Genomic DNA, 16,736 nt, shown 5'->3' with positions numbered 1-16,736 from the left:
TAATTCAGAAAACCCCAACTAAGGGTGTTTTTTCCTGTCCCCTCAAAAAGAAAAAAAAAAAAAAAAAAGAGAGAGAGAAGAAAGGAGATATTGCAGAAAAAGCTTACTAGACCTTTTTGCAACTTGAGTAGATTTGGGTTATGATTAGCAATACCAATAATCCAGAACAGAAATATGCTGCTCTCCCACTGCTAACACTTCATCCACTGATCTACTGTACATTCACAGAACTGTAGATATGAACTGTAGATATGAACTTTGTCTCCTTCTGGGAAAGCAAATTCTGTTCACACAGAAAATTGCCAAGCTGTGAGCACCTTTGTTGTTTCTGTTTCTACACAATAGTGTTATCCTTTCATACCATGAAATGTTTTTGGAGTGACACTGGTCAAACTTTAGTGGCAAATCTCCAGAGCATCATTGTAATACTAATACCTAGGCTCTTTTTTCCTTCAAATTTCCTGATCTCTGGAGAGTAAGCTCAGCAGGTGTGTAAATCAAACTCTGGAATTGTTAGAGGTCAATTTATGTACAGGGAATCATAAATTATGGGCATGGATTTGTTATTGTTTTTAAAACTCTGTGTAGTAAAAGTTCAGTCTGGTCAAAATATGTGTAACCAAGATCTCCTTGTCACTATTCCTATATAGGTAGGTAGATGAAAGTATATTTTTATCAGGGATCTAATCTCATGCTGGTGGTTCTTAAGTCATGTATGTTCATAGGTCAATGATCTTATTTTTAAAAAAATATTGTTTTCCACTTGTACAATTACTTTTCCTGGTAAACAGTTTTATCAGAGTAACATAGCTTCCTATTGAATCTGTCTTAATAAGTGCTGTATATGTGTAAAAGAAATTCTTGAATGAATATGTTAACGATTACTGTACGCTTGTCTTTGAAAGATGGCAGGAAATATTTAACAGAAGGTTATATCCAGAAAACTTACCAATATTTGTAAAGAATTGAGTTCTCAAACTGAGTGCAACCAAACCATTAACAGAGGATATTTATCTTTGCAGGAATACCTGTCATATTTTTATATATATTTTTATATATATGTTCTTCCCATTTCTAATGTTTACTCATTGCACTAGGAGATAGGAATATATATTCATTGGACAAAGAGATCCCAAAAATCTAACTGTATACTTTTACCATGAATTTTGACAAGGTGCTGAAACATTTAGCAACAACCATTAATTTTCACTATAGAGTTTGAAATTTTTTTAAAGTCACAAAAAAATCTGAATTTCTATGCCTTGAACCATAAAAAAAGAAAAATAACACAATGAATTGACAAGGCATCCTCAAAGTCATAAATTTATCAAGACAAGAAGGAACTTTGCATGTTTTACAGTCAGGAATCCTCAGATGTAATAACCAATGCTTGAAAAGAAGAAAAAAGGGTAATGAGATAGATAACAAAACTCGTGTTTCAGGCTTTAAAGCAAATTCTAACTCCTGGGATTTAAAATGCAATCTTTATGGAAGAAGATTATCCTCTATTTCCATATTTATCTACTCAGGGGGTTTCTTTTCTCAGATATATATCCTGTGGCTATCTCAAGGGTAGATTAATTGTATTAGATAACTTGTGTCTCTGATCCAGTCATTTACTGTAGTCAGACTGCACACACAAATGTTTACATGTTTCCTGTACAGCTACAATAATTTCTTAAATCTGCCCTGAGAGTGGGTGAGGTGAGGTCAGGAGCAGCAGAAGACTTTTCCTTAACTGCAGTAAGTGCCCTGGACTTGCTGGCTGGTTTGGAGGGCACCCATTGTGTTACACACATGGGACTGTCTTTTGTTTCTCTGGCAGCAAATTGATAACATCTCTTACAGACAAGTTTTAAAGATAACCATATAGATTTTTCTGTCCAGGCAGACATTTTAAAACTGAGAGCCCTTTGAACACAGTGTTGATCACAGACACTAGCCAATAAGATTCATGAGTGCTGTACAAAAACTAGGCTGTGACACCTTCTGTTCTCAAGTGTGGTTTTATTTTCAGCCCTTGTTTATTTGAAGTCCCTAAGAAAATGAACACATGCACCTTCTAGGGTGACTATTCAGAAGATCAAAAAGAGCACTGGGAGTTTAACCCTCTGGGGAACATTGTGTTCTGTTGAGAACAGTGTTATTGGAAAATGGAGACTCCTTTTGGCTCCTGACCTCTCTGAAAAGTGTGGCCTTAAAGTTCAATAACAAGGTGTAATCATTCATTTCTTTAAATCACTGTGCTGGCTTTTTTCTCAAGTGTAACCCAAACAAGGAGTTTAAATGAACCAACAATAAATCTCATTACTGTTGGAGGAGGTCTGCTGAATGAGACAACTGCCCTGTGGTACATCTGCGTACCTTTTCCATGGCACTACTCAAAGTTCACAAAAGAATGAAGGAATAGTTAGGAACTCAGATCTGACCTTGAAGAAAAATTACAGAATCTTTATGAGGACAGAATCTGTCATATTTGCTTTGAAGATATTTATTAAATTTATTGTTAATAACATGACACTGGCAGTACCACTATGGATCATAGCTACAAGCAGTGTTGTAGGTATTTTGTAAAAGATGTGAACTGGCAAACATGCAGTGATACTTTCTCTGACCATAGAAAATTATATTTGTGGTTGTCATGAACCAAATGCGATACATTTATATTCAATAGGCCTTTTGTAATTTTTTTCTGTGATTTGTACAATGATGTCTTTGAAGCCATATAGAGTCATACCACCCACAATATCCTTTAAATATGCACAGTTTATCTGTTATCTACTGCTCCTTTGAACTGGCCCCCTGATAGTTTAATTTTATTTTTCTTCACTGTTATATTCTTACAAAGAGTATACAATTGTTTGCTATTACCTGCTCTGTACCTCTGTGGGTTTCAAAGAGCTCTGTCATATTCCCTTTTTCTCCATAAGGTAATTCCCAGAATATTTAATTGTTCCAGGCATAAAGACACAAAGACATACATTAGTCATTCCTTATCATCCCATTCAGTACTTTTTTAAAGTGTTTTTTTTCAGAAATCAGTTCATGGTTGTTTAACACAATAGCATCATTAACAGGTAAAGGTTAGAATGAAATGAAAATAGATGAGAGCAAATAAAGTCACATAACTTTTCCTCATATAGGTATTATTCCAAGAATGTGTAGAAATGTGACAAACTAGCCAATAGAGAGAAATAATAATACAAGGTTATTATTGATTTGGTAATGACAGCAAACGCATTTTAAGAAGTTTATTCACAATCACTAGCAAAAAAGGGCATGGAATGTAATTCTTATGATATTTTCTGTCTTCAGGAATATTTGCTCTGAGCAGTACATGGATTGGCTATGGAGTGAATAGAAATATAGTCAGCATTTACATGCTTTAAAGCATTTTAGTAAAACAAGAGTTGGAACTTCCTGCGAGCAAAATGCATGCACTCTTGCCAGCTGAATTGCTCACACAGTTTTCTGAGATATTGCTCTCATGCCTTTCAGCAAAACTCATACATTCATACAAGTTTGGTGTCAAATGTCAGACAAACATTTGACAAAATGTCAGAAGAGAAATAAAAGGAGTCACAGGTGGCTTGATGTCTTCTTGTTTCTTCTATCCACAGTCTGTATGATATAGTGATATTGTAATCTATATTCCAGCTAAGAACTAGTAAGGAGAGTTGTGCACAGGCCTTTGAATAGAGTCTGAATAAATGCACAGGGAAATGGATAGCTGCATATGCAGTTTGACATAAAGTTTTTCCATTTATTTGGGGCATTCTACTGTGCCTGTTAACTAGATACATCAACTTTTATATGTTCTTTCATTTCTCAGGTTCTTCTTATGTTTTGCCATCCAGGATGAACCATGGCTGGGGGCATTATCATATCTAAGTATATCCCAGGTTGCACTTGCCTGTTTTCTAAATTTATCCTGGCATCCTATTTCTCCTAGAGGCCGACATCCAATTTCAGCAAACCAAATGAAATGTGCTCACCCTTTCTGGGTGAGCTCTCACATTCTCTTCTGCAAGGGGCAGTAGAAACCAGGCCTCACACCGTATTCAGGGAACCTGCAAAGGCCTCTGAATATTATGTGTGTCATGGTCAGCAGTGCCTGTGACTTCAGTGCACCTCCACAGCTTGTCACTCAGAGAGATTGTAATTTTTACATACCTTATCTCCACATTTTCTCTTCTCATTTGGGTGACCTCCTCCTTCAAGTCTTTACTTTCCTTTTCCTTTTCCTTTTCCTTTTCCTTTTCCTTTTCCTTTTCCTTTTCCTTTTCCTTTTCCTTTTCCTTTTCCTTTTCCTTTTCCTTTTCCTTTTCCTTTTCCTTTTCCTTTTCCTTTTCCTTTTCCTTTTCCTTTTCCTTTTCCTCCTTTCCCTTTCCCTTTCCCTCTCCCTTTCCCTCTCCCTCTCCCCCCCCCTTTCCTTTCCTTTCCTTTCCTTTCCTTTCCTTTCCTTTCCTTTCCTTTCCTTTCCTTTCCTTTCCTTTCCTTCCTTTCCTTTCCTTTTCCTTTCCTTTCCTTTCCTTTCCTTTCCTTTCCTTTCCTTTCTTTCCTTTCCTTTCCTTTCCTTTCCTTTCCTTTCCTTTCCTTTCCTTTCCTTTCCTTTCCTTTCCTTTCCTTTCCTTTCCTTTCCTTTCCTTTCCTTTCCTTTCCTTTCCTTTCCTTTCCTTTCCTTTCCTTTCCTTTCCTTTCTTCTTTTTTTTCTTCCTCTTCTTCTTCCTCTTCTTTATCTTTTCTTTATTTTTCTCATTTTTCTACTTCATTGTTTTTTCTCTCTTTCTTTCTCTTGATTCCCAGTGCTTTCACAATAACTTCCACCAAAAACAAGAACAAAGTTCTTACTTCAAACAGAATCACCCTTCCATGACTATTTAGTTTTCATTTTGTTCTTGGCTCATATATTTGGGTAGGTAATGGTTTTGCCAGGGAGAAAACAGACAGGATTGAGCTGTGAATACATATCTTCAAATGAAACCATTTAGCATGCCAGTAAGCCTGAAAGTGAGGCATTTGTCAGTGTTGGTGTCAGGTCCTACAGAGGGTGCAGTTGTGGTGGTCTGACCCAGCCTGCAGGAGCAGACCTGCTGCTGGGATGGAACAGGAACGGGAGCGGGAATGGTGTCTGAATCCTGCCAGGGCTAGGGCACAAGGCAGCAGCTCTCCAGCATCAGGACTGGGGTGCACCTTCACTGGCCAGGAGTGGAGCCCTGGGGAGTAGCACGTGCATTAGGCATCTGTGGGCATGCTGTGTGTACGAGGCAGCTGTGAGTTCAGGCACTGAACTGAAGAGACATTTTTAGTGTTGTAATTTTGGCATGTAAATGAGGAAACAAGTGGGAGCTGACACCTCAGCACACACAGTTTGCTAGAACAGCGAGTTCTGTTTTGCCTCTGTGGCTGACTGGAGGCTGTGGTGCACAAGGCAGGGTCACCCACAGCTTAGAGAGCACAGACATATGGCTGCATCTAAATTTGCATTAAAAATGAAAATAATTGGGTTGTGCTGCAATATGCTGGTTCAAACTTCCATCCTGCACTGTTTTTTAGCTTTTTTTTAATGGGCAAATATTAATTCCAGGGAAAAGAGACAGACTGACAGCACTGACAAATACCAGTCTTCTGTTTAGCTACAACACAGACAGGGTATTGGCAGAGCAATTACAGGCTCCTGTCCCAGGATGTACTTTTACTGTGAGGAAAGCCAACCTGCCATTGCTTTCAGATACTGGGAGCTGCATTACAGCAAAGTTATTTAATAACAATGAGGAGCAAGGGTTTGCTTATCCTATGTCTCCTGTAAACACATACACAAAAAAATCTTTGCTAGAAATCTAATTAAGTGCCCAAATGCACTCATTTAAAAGGTATCTGAAAATGACAATCAAAATCAATACAACTGGAATTTATATGAAACCCTCTGTTCTGAAAGACTGGAAAAGGAGATGTTAGCTAGAGCATGACCAGTAACAGCCCCTTGGGTCTCCCCATTCTGCCATAGCTGACAGTCCCCCTTTAGCTTTGTTTTTGTTAATAAATTCAGCCATCCTAAAGACTGGATAAATAGCTTAGCATTTCTGATAATAATGTTTATCTTCCTTTTAATTCTCTATTTTGAATGGTGATAGAGCACTGCTCTTCACTGCGATAGTATTAGCAGAGTCCTGTTCTGAGGCTTGACTTTTTTAAAATAATTTTCTGCTCATAGCCCAGCACTTGGGCTTGTTAGGACAGCAGAGATCCCATCCTATTGATCTAGAGAGCAAAGCACAGCAAACCAGAACTGCTGCTGTAACTGGAGAGTTGCTGATGTAGGAGATACTTTGAAGAACAGCAGATGTCTCCAGCTACTTTCAGCCCAGTTCCCTGGGAGAGATGACCTTTCAGTCATGCCATGCGTGTCCTTTCTCTCCTTGACTAAAAAATATTGACAGTTCTGAGGAAGCGGACATCTGAGCAGAGAAGAAAGGTCTTGCAGTTGCCTTGACTGACAGCCTGTAATGTGAATGCAAAACTTATTAGATACTATTCATAGCAGGCAGGAAGGTAAGTGCCTGCCAGTGCCTGCTCGGAGCTACCCACAGGATGCAATTTTAAGAAGATAAGTCCTTATTAACACCTCTCTTTTATATACAATGATATTGTTAAATTATTAATTCCCATGACTTCCTGGAGGTTGCCTTTTACACCCTGCTCTTACAAAGGGAGCAGCTTCCTGCATCCATTTCTTGCTCTGATGCTGCAGTCTCCTACTACTCCTTACAATTCTGGATTGAACCAGACACTGACAAAAGCAGCACTAAGGACCACAGCTCAAGCTTGTCTTCATGAAAATTTAGAAGGATAGTTAGTGAGGGAACATACCCTTGTGGACATCTGTAAAATGTAACATATGGGCTGATAAATTAAATTGTCTTTATTGTAGAAAAACACTCTGAAACCAAAATGCCACCTGATCAACTTGTGAAACATCAGCATAGATCTTGTCTGTATTGTCTGTGGAAATGTTCTTAGTTTGCTGTCTAGCCTGTGCTCTTGATGTCATGTTTTCTCAGGAAGATGAGAGAGCGCAGAATGTTCTTCTCTTTGCATATGACTGTGCTTTCTGGGCGGTTTTCTTTCCTGTGTTTTGAAAGCAGACATAAGCAAGTGTTAATGAGCAGTTATGAAGGAGCCTCTACAGAGCTAGCACACATGTGAGGCAGAGAGGGTACAAAGTCAGTACATCTGGCTGTGTGTATGATTCAGGAAAGTCATCTAAATTCTCTGTGTGCATTGTAGATCACCAGGAGAACAACAGAACCGTGCCAGTGCCCTGTCTAGCTCTGCTGCTGTAGTGCTCTGTAGGAGCTGCCAAGAGTTTGCCAGCCTTCTTTGAGTCAGTAGTAGGGAAAGAGGGAATCAGCAAAGGAAAACAGAATTAAACACAAAATAAGCATTTAAAATATCATATTCCATGTTCCATACACTTTGTACAGATGTTCAGGCAACACTTTGGTGCATTGGATTTTCTGAGTTTCAGCTCTGTTCTCCCTGACCTACCCACTTACCTCTTGGGCTTGTCATGTCTTTACGATAATCTCCTCTGCCTGGCCTCATCCCCATCAGCAGGACAGATCATCACACGTGGTGGAAACATGGTGTTCTTTGAGCTCTGCTTCCCTGGGCAGCACCAGATAGCTGTCTCACTTCACATTTATACCCCCATGGAAAATATTTTATCTCAATTAATAATGAGCAGTGAAAAACAAACTTGAAAAAAGTACTAGAAGTCATAGAACTTAGGCTGTCATACACAGGGATTTATGAAGCTTAGGGTGTTTAAGAGCCATTAGTAAAATAATTGCAGGATGAGTCAGTAGAGAAGGAGGTGCCATGGGGAAAAAAAGATCTGCAAAATATTCCATAAGAAAATGAAAACAAACAGAATTCTAGCCTTGATTCCGAGAACACCCTGCTAGGAAAAATTCTGTATAGCTCCTTGAAACTGTTCCACAGGCAAGGTTTTGGTTAAACAAACAAACCAGCCAAAAGAACCAACCTAATTTGTTGGGGGACCTTGCACAAGGTAATACTCCCATGAGAAATTGAATCCCTTGCCCAGGACAATCAGTGGCTGTTTTGAGTGCCTACAGGAGCCTCTCTTGCAAGGGTCTTTGTAATGCTTTCTTTGGCTGCATCAGAGAGATTCTGAACTCCTGTTCTGCTGAGTTTTTGCAGTCCTGCTGGTCCTACTTGCTCAGTACATACCACAATGCTTTGACAGTGATTACCTGAAACTGCACAAAGATTTTCTTAACTTCTTAATTAGCTTCAAAAGACTCTTCTGTGTTACCATGTCTGCACCTGTGAGAACAGTGTCTTACCTATGTGCAGCTGCATCTGTTTTACAGAGAACTACCTGGAAGGAGCTCACATGTATGCCCCATTCTTTTCTTGGGAAGATGGATGTTTATTTGCACATTCAAGCATATAAAAAGCACCTATCATAGGTCTATACACAGAAGGAGCTCTTTGGGCTAATAATGTTCAAAATTCCCACCCCTGCAGTTCCAGTAAAGAATATAGCATTAGTTTTATTGTGGAGGCAATTGGGTGCTCAGCCACTTTCTCTCAGGTCTGTCCATTGCTTCATCTATGCAGCAAAGCCTAGCCTAGCAGGTCCAGGCAATTAATGTCCAAATTGATGGAATACCCTCATAGTCTGCTATCCAACTACATCACTGCTATGACTGCAATTTTCTTCTTATATTGAAATCATATCTGAAATTCTATAGAAATCTCCAAAGTGTTTTATTTGAATCAATTATTTTGTGCTTAACACTCTGTAAGCCTCCATTTAATCTGGAGAATATGTGCCTTATAAGTTTTTCATGATGTTCTCATGCAAAACATCCTCACCAAGATAGTGGGCCTGTTTTCTTGATTTTATCCTTGTTACAGTAGTTCTTGACATAGGCCTCCTCTCTGTGACTCTTTTCCTTTCATTTTCTGCTTTTCTCTCTCTAGATCTCTTACCTAGATATCATACTTGCTATTTCATTATCATCTGATGAGCTCATTATTCTATCTTTATAACTGTAAAAACTGTTCCACTCCTAAATGTTCTTTAGATTCAGTGTTCTTCCTATCATCTCCCAAGCTTTGGTGCATCATTCCGCCATTGTTACTCAACCCTTCTGCCCTATGATTCTGCTTGTTCCTCTGTGGAACGGCTGCTTTCCTCCTCCTTCCTGTGGAGAAGACACTAGGAGCTGTGGAAGGGTCTTGACAGCTCAGACGGGCTGGGGCTGCATCTGAGTTTCAGCACAGCATACTGAAATTGTGGACGATCTTCCTTTCTCCAAGCAGCTCCCAAATTATCTGAACAGCTTTCTCCTGCATGGAGCTCTGCAGGACGGCCAAAACCACCAACAAGTGATGTTACACTGTCTTTTCTCATTTTCCTTCTAGTTTGGGACAAAGGAAATGTGCAAGCAAAGCTTAACTAAAGTAGCACCTTGTAGATTAAAACTATATCCTTGTATCTAATTTTTGTTGGAAGTCTTTTATTATTCACAGTTTTCCTGTTTTGCAGTGAAATATGGAATGGAAAAGTTTTTATGGCAATGTATTCTCATACTGGTGAGCTTACCCTTACACTTCTTCCTGATACTAACAGAAGTCGTATGACCAATTAAATCCCTGTACAATATTGGTAGCTCTTGTTATCTAATCTCCCTATGAACACCAACTTTTGCCAGTGCTTAGCTCCTATACATTAAAACATTTTAGTGATTCCTGACACTTTGGTACAGCACCTTACATAAATTAAAAATACAAAAAAATCATTCAGAGCAGAGTTGAGTTTGTACATTGCTTATTACTTCTGGCTGGGTTATCGTGTCAAGGTAAATATGATTATCTGCAGTAATTCTAGGGTAGAGCTCAAATTGCAAAAGCTGCATAGACAACAGTTATAGGACTGAATGTGTAGATTACATTCCGTTTACATGGCATACTGAAGACATAATACTAATGTGACCCAAGTACTTGCATTTAAATTTCATGTGGCCTTTCAAAACAGAATAAAACAAAACATTCCAAAAATCAAACCAAACCACCAGACCCACAAAGATTTGTTTTCTGTCCTTCTGCCAGGAATTTCATGTAATTGAAATTTTCTGACAGGGATTTTTCTCATACTGAAAGACAGTGGTAATTGCACATTAATATTCAGATTTAATCAGAAGGAATCAAAATAGTTATGCAAAGGGTAAGCCAGAGTGTGCAAAGGTTTCTGTAAAGCTACGAGTCAATCAGATGTTTTGTAAAGAGTTTTAATATTGAACCAATAAAAGGTAGTGGAAAGATAGGAATGGAAGTACGTTGTGAATTATCAGAGAATGGGTGAGAAATGTTCTAACTTGGGAAAAATGTGGGAAAAGTCTTAGAAAACAATAAATTAAGGAACACAAAAGCTTTGCAAAGGAAACAAGCATGTGGGAAGACCCAGCTCTGGGAGAAGCTTTCTAGGTTGCAGGCTGACTGCCAAGCTGCAAACCTGGCCTAGATGAATGAGACCCACGTGTGAGGTGAGATGTGGTACAATTGGAGGCAGAGAGGAGAACTTAGGAAACTCTGGAGGGCTTAGAACAGCTGTCTCTGCTCTATAAAAACTTCCAGTGTCCCTTAAGGGCTAAGGATAGCTATGGTTTTTGCCTTTGGGCTATTCATTGGGAATGAATAGAGAAAAAGCCCTTGTGTACAAATGAATTAATATGTTTTCTTCCTTACATGCATTTCTGTTGTTTGGTTGGGTTTTTTTTAATTAATTCTCTTTGTGGAGTTGGGAATCCCTTTGGTCACATGGATTCACATCTAACTTTAGTAACTATCAAATTGCAAAAATCTTTTCTTGTCTTGCTTGGTTATTTACCTGTACTTTTGCAAGCATTATTTTTTATTTTGGCACCACCTTAAATAGCACAATGGAAATGGCTGTTTCCAACTGCATAATGCTTAGAGGAACGTAATAGTTAGAGATGGAGCAGCAGATTACTTGTTCCCAATGGCTGTACATACAGGTCTTTCCTAAAATAATTCTCTGAAACAGGTATTAAGTTTTAGATTAAACTGTGTTAAAGTAGAATTTTTCTAAGGAAATATATTTGGTCTTGACTTCATCCAGCCTTGTATAAAGCCAGTAGCACTAGTGTACTTACTCTGATTGTGTTACAATTTTACCTGCTCCTCTTCCATACGTGTGCTCTCATGAGTTTGCTTTCTGAGTGTCTCTTGCTCAAGAGAAGTTTGTATGTTTATTGGAGATACCGAAACATGCCTAGAACATAAACATGTTCTTTATTTTCTTAGGATTTGAATTTTTTGAAACAAGTGCCAAGGAAAACATTAATGTCAAGCAGACGTTTGAGCGACTTGTGGATATCATCTGTGACAAAATGTCAGAAAGTCTGGAGACGAATCCCACCATTGCTGCCAGCAACCAGAACACACAGCTAAAGGACACCCCTCCTCCACAGCAGCCCAACTGCAGCTGCTAATGCAGCTATCAGCAAAGGCAGCTCCAGTGTGTTCTATTGCCAACAGAGTATTTATGAATGGTCTATATGCCTTTATTTATACTGTCTTATTAATTTATTTGGAGAACAGTCTTGTTTTACATCAGCTGTTCTAATATGCATATGGGGATGGAGCAGTTTTTAGCCTAAAAGGATGATCCATATTTTAGAACCTGGCTTTTGCATGCAGAGTGTATATTAATTTCTCTTCTCTTTTTACTGTTTTGTGTCACACTTCAGCTGGTGCCATGTCCTCAGACCATGTTTGCCTATAATTGTCTCTCACTTCACTGGTTTCAAGTTATATAGTTGAATTTTTAGGGTAGTGGTCAGGGTGTTTTGACTTAGCTTCCTGATGCCACTTGTGTATTTTCCTGACTGAAAATGAATTTAGAAGTATTCCTGTAGTGAGCAAATCCCTCATTCTGCCAGATCACTTGTACAAGGGACACTTCCTGAGCGCATTGCCTTGTAAAATCCACACTCACTATGTTACACATCCTGGCTGACTGAAAACTGCAGAAATCAGAAGAAAGTTAGGTCCTGGGCCCAAAGCCATCAAAATTCTCAACTGTTCATCAACAATTTCCAACTGGATGTGGATATTCAGTCCAGAGTCTCAGAGATATTATGTACTTCGTCCTGTTTGGACAGCTAGTGTATTTGCTTTTACATAGGAGCTGCATGTCTAGCTAATAATTTTCTGAAATTAGAATTAATTTCTCATTCCATTATTTTGGAGATCCCAGCCTTACCTACCCCTGTCGTAGAAGGCTATTTTGCTCTTTCCATGTCTGCCTGCATAAGACATTAACCACACAGTCCTATATTATGTCAGACAGAGCCAAATCCATTGTGTTTGGTTGTTCATAGCCAAAAGCTGCCTTGTCACATTTCTGTCAAACCTGCATGCTTCAGTTTTCAGAAATTTCATCTCCCATTCAGTCACTGAGATAGCTACCACCACAGTGGCTATAAATGTCTGTATTTTACTCACACCTATTGCAGAAATGCTGATGGTGTCAGTGAACTGAAGTTTGACCTGATTTTTTCTCCATTTATTTTGGCAAGAGAATTAGGATTTTTAAAACTTTAGGAATGATAAAAAATTGTCAACATTTCTAATCTTAGACTGAATACATTGAAAAGATCAGCAAAAAACTGTAAAGATAGTAGAATAAAGTACACAAACTCTTTTATGGTCAAGTGTTAAAATAGTTATATTTTACAGTTTTTACTCCTCTAGTAATTGGTGGAAGTTTCTTACATCTGTGTCCTGAAGTACTTTGCAAAACTACTTTACTTGCATCATAGTGACCTTTTGTAACTAAGCAGCATAACTGAAGAAGCCCTGATTATTTAATTTTTCCAATTAGACAGAATTTAATATAGGGCTGACATTTTTTAAATTGTCAGCAATGGGAAAAATCTGAAAAATAAAATAAAAGGAAGTAGCATATAGTACATTGAATGACTCACAACTGCAAAGAAATCTTTCTTTACAGTTTATGTTTTTTGAAGGTAACTTATGTAACTCCTGATACATAACACACTAAGATAGATAGACACTAAGAGAAGATGGCCACTTTAAAAAAATTTATTAAATAATTTAAATGCACTTTGACACAATAAAAGTTACTTCCAAACAAGGCATATAGACATATGTAAAAAGGATATGCCAGGAGGGTTCTACCTGGGCTGCCTAACTTAAATTTATCAATGCTGTCTTCAGTCTGGGTTTTTAAACCATGTCTGTCCTGTTAACTAGTTTATTTAAGCAGTTTTCCCCCTAGTAGACATGAAGACTGATTTACCTCCATGAAGAGAAAGCACCCTTCTTTTCAGAGTGGAGGACCAGCCAGGTGGAAGAGGTACATGCTGTCCAAACAATGATCCTTTCTCTCTCTAGGGCGCTTTTTTCCCCCTCCCCGATTTAAGACAGCGTGTTGCTAAGTGTGCTGAGAGAGTTTCCCTCGTACATTTTCACACCCTAGGTGCCAGCTGATTGGAAAAAACACAAGCAGTACAAAGTCGAGCAAGCTTCATTTGAGATGGCTGCTGGGCAGTTTTCCATGTGTTTCTTGCTATGTTAGTGACTCCTGGCCAAGAAGAAGGAGCAGGAAAGCCTTGAGACAGAATTCAGCTTCAGCTCTCAAGTTCTTTAGATGAGGTTGTATTATTAGTCTGAACCATCTCAGGCAAGGAGGAGAGAGACATAATCAGGATTTTGGGTATATCCTGAATCATGCAGCTTGGCAAGAAGTGCAAGTATTCTTCTAGCTTTGCTCTGAGATGTTTGATGTAAAATTGTCATTTCCTGTGCACAGTGCAAGCAGGAAAAAAGACTTCAAGGTGTCCCTTACTGCAGTCACATTTTGCTTGTATCCGTTGCAATGAATTTAGACCCTCCCTGCCTGGCTATGACCATTTAGAATTGGTGGTAGAAATACATTATTAGCATATATCTTTTCAAAATAATTGAGAGATAGATTAAAAGTTGTGTACGTTAATTGTTAATTGCTTTTCATTTTGCATCAGGAGTCTGGGCAGAAGAGTAACAGCAAAATCTAAGGAGAACCTCTGCTTCAAGTTTCTGAGGCAGCTAACCTGCTAGGCCACCACACATATTTGGCCTTCTGCATGAGATGGAGTGGCTGGGGAAGCAGCTGTCAGAGTAGTGTTGTTCCTGAGAGTGCTTAAATATGTTAAAAGGAAAAAGCTTATCTGAAACACAGCAGCAGAGAATGAGTCTGTACCTAAAACCTCTTCAAAACTTTGTGCTAACACTCAGACATTGTCATGGCATTCAGGTTGATTAATTTTTAAAATGTTCAAATAAAATACTTGGAGTTTTTCAAGATGAGACTAAAACCCTGGGAAAACCACTCAGCCCTCTCAGCTGACACTGTTTTGAGTAGAAGTTTGGAAAGGATGGCCTGTTGTGGTCCCATCAAACCAAATTTATCCTATCATGGCTTTCTCTGAAATTGAAAATGTGTGGAAGTTCAAGCAGGCTTTTTCTTTCCAAACTGGGTTACCTGCTGTGGGAAAAAGTAGGCTTTGATTTTCCATCACAGGTTGGCTTTTGCAGTCATATGCTTCACAGCAATATTGAGTTTTCTGCTATACATTTGGTCACATTTAGATCATGAGCATCATGATCTCAGTGCCTCTCTCAACTACAACTTATCTTTTGTAGAGAAACAGTAAAGACAGAAAAGCTTTTGAGAAGTAACTTACCATGCCTTCCTCAAATATTCCAAGAATTCTGAGGGGACTAGCAGTGTTAGAATTTTCATTCTATGTAAAATTATTCCTTGGCCTCCTATGGGATAGAATATCCAACAGCAGCCTATGTCAATCTGGTTCAGTTCCTCTTGACTTACAGGAGAGAACTGCAATTTTCTTAAATCCAGGTAGGCTGAACGTTTTTTAGGAACCTGTTGCAACTTGATCAAGGGCCTAATTTTAAACTATCAATGCCTTGTTCTTCACATATATCAAGTACCAGGCTACAAAGCACTATATTTTGTGATGGAAGAGGGGAGAGCTCAGATGGAAACTGGGATAGCAAAAACAAAACTACTTTCAGCCTCATCACAAGTGAAAAAGTGAAAAAGTTCTTGCACGCCTTGCATTGATTTGTTGTACTTTCAACATAGAAATAAAACTGAATGTTACAGCAAATCATTGGTCCAGCCATAGATACCCCCTTCAGCAGAGATTTATCCGGTTGGTGAGATGCAGCAGTTAATACACAGAGTATTTTTAATCTGAGAGATGAGATGCCTTTGGGCAGAGAATCCTGAGCTACATAGTGCCAGCTGAAGCTGAACTAATACTACACAATCCTTTTTCTGAGTTATGATCTAGACTAAAGCTTACAGCAGCAGGCTAATCCTGTGCATGGGCCATGCACCAGCCTTATCATGCTCTGACAATGTGCTGCTTTCTGCACCTTCAAGCTAGTTGGTCAGAAAATCCCTTGGGAGCACCCGGGAACATGGGGATTGTGTGGTTCCTGCGGTGCCTCGGGCAGCAACCTGCCCAACAGCCAGCCAGCCCTGCTGGGCTGAACATTCAGATGCATGTTTTTGATTCTTTTAGGAGTCCATGCTCACAAGTTACAAGTGCAACTGACTTAATACTGTGTCTGTTATTTTTGGTGGTGGTGGTTAGTTTATTTAGACTTGTTCGTTTGGTGTTTTAAATAAATATGAACTAGCCTAATTTTCTGCCAGAAAATACTCTTTCTCTCTGAACAGCTGTGTAAGTGACTCTAAGCTGGAATTGTTTATTCCTTTGTGCTTATACTTAATGCAACACCTAGGGAAATTACCTGAGCAACGACATCTATATGGCCTTTTTCAGAGCACCAGTTTGAAAGATTAAATTTTCTCCCCAGTCTGCTCAGCTCAGCTTTACCACCTGCATCTTTATTTTGGAAATGAAGTGTTATTTCAGGATGCACAAAATTTGCTGGAGTTTGATCCTAACTTTGAGAATGCATTAAATTTGCGATTTTTGGGAGGGAAAAAAAGTAGCAAAAATTCTACATTTGGTGGTTATGCATTTGTTTCTTTGGAGCAGACAAATGATGTTGGAATTGCATTCCAAGAGAAACCCCCTTACAAACTCCACCCCTCCCAAGCTACTATTTTCTATATTTCTTTTTTAGAAAAGTAAGTTTTATTTTTTACATTTTTACAGTCATCAACTAAATTTCAGTTCTGATAACAACCTGATTCCTCCTTGGCCTGTTTCATATAGACTCACGATGTATAAGCCTAGTTCTTTAGCATGACAGATTTAGCAATGTGGGACCATGAGATAGATAGATACATGCCTCATGGATACATGCTCAGGGGGTTTAGCAACATATCTTCACTTATACCAACAGGGGAATAAGTTCTGTTAATTTGCACCATTGATCCATACATTCTGACTCCAGATTCTCCAAGATTGATCACTTTTCCAGTCTCATTTAAAAAGGCAACATATTTCAATTATTCAAATTAACTCTACCAGTTTTATTTAGAGATAAATGTAGCTCACCTTTGCAAATTAAGCTTTTTTTTTTCCTTTTGCTTATCCATGGGTGTTCAGTGAAGCTGAATTTGTGACTACACACATATTACATGCACATACAGTAGTACATCTTTGACACTC

The 16,736-nt window shown here is 38.7% G+C and overlaps 1 protein-coding gene across 1 annotated transcript in view; it reads left to right on the top strand.

The window, feature by feature from the left end:
- The window catches only part of RAB3C (RAB3C, member RAS oncogene family), a 116,782-nt gene extending 100,386 nt beyond the window's left edge, over positions 1-16,396 (top strand). The window contains exon 5 of the mRNA XM_058043550.1: positions 11,362-16,396. Within this exon, the coding sequence (XP_057899533.1) occupies positions 11,362-11,549 (188 nt within the window). The 3' untranslated portion in view covers positions 11,550-16,396. The remainder of the gene's footprint in view (positions 1-11,361) is intronic.
- Positions 16,397-16,736: the final 340 nt, after the last annotated feature.

The sequence above is a fragment of the Melospiza georgiana genome, chromosome Z (assembly GCF_028018845.1).
Source record: "Melospiza georgiana isolate bMelGeo1 chromosome Z, bMelGeo1.pri, whole genome shotgun sequence".
Classification (NCBI taxonomy): Eukaryota; Metazoa; Chordata; class Aves; order Passeriformes; family Passerellidae; genus Melospiza; species Melospiza georgiana.
This window is presented reverse-complemented; position numbering and strand designations above follow the sequence as displayed.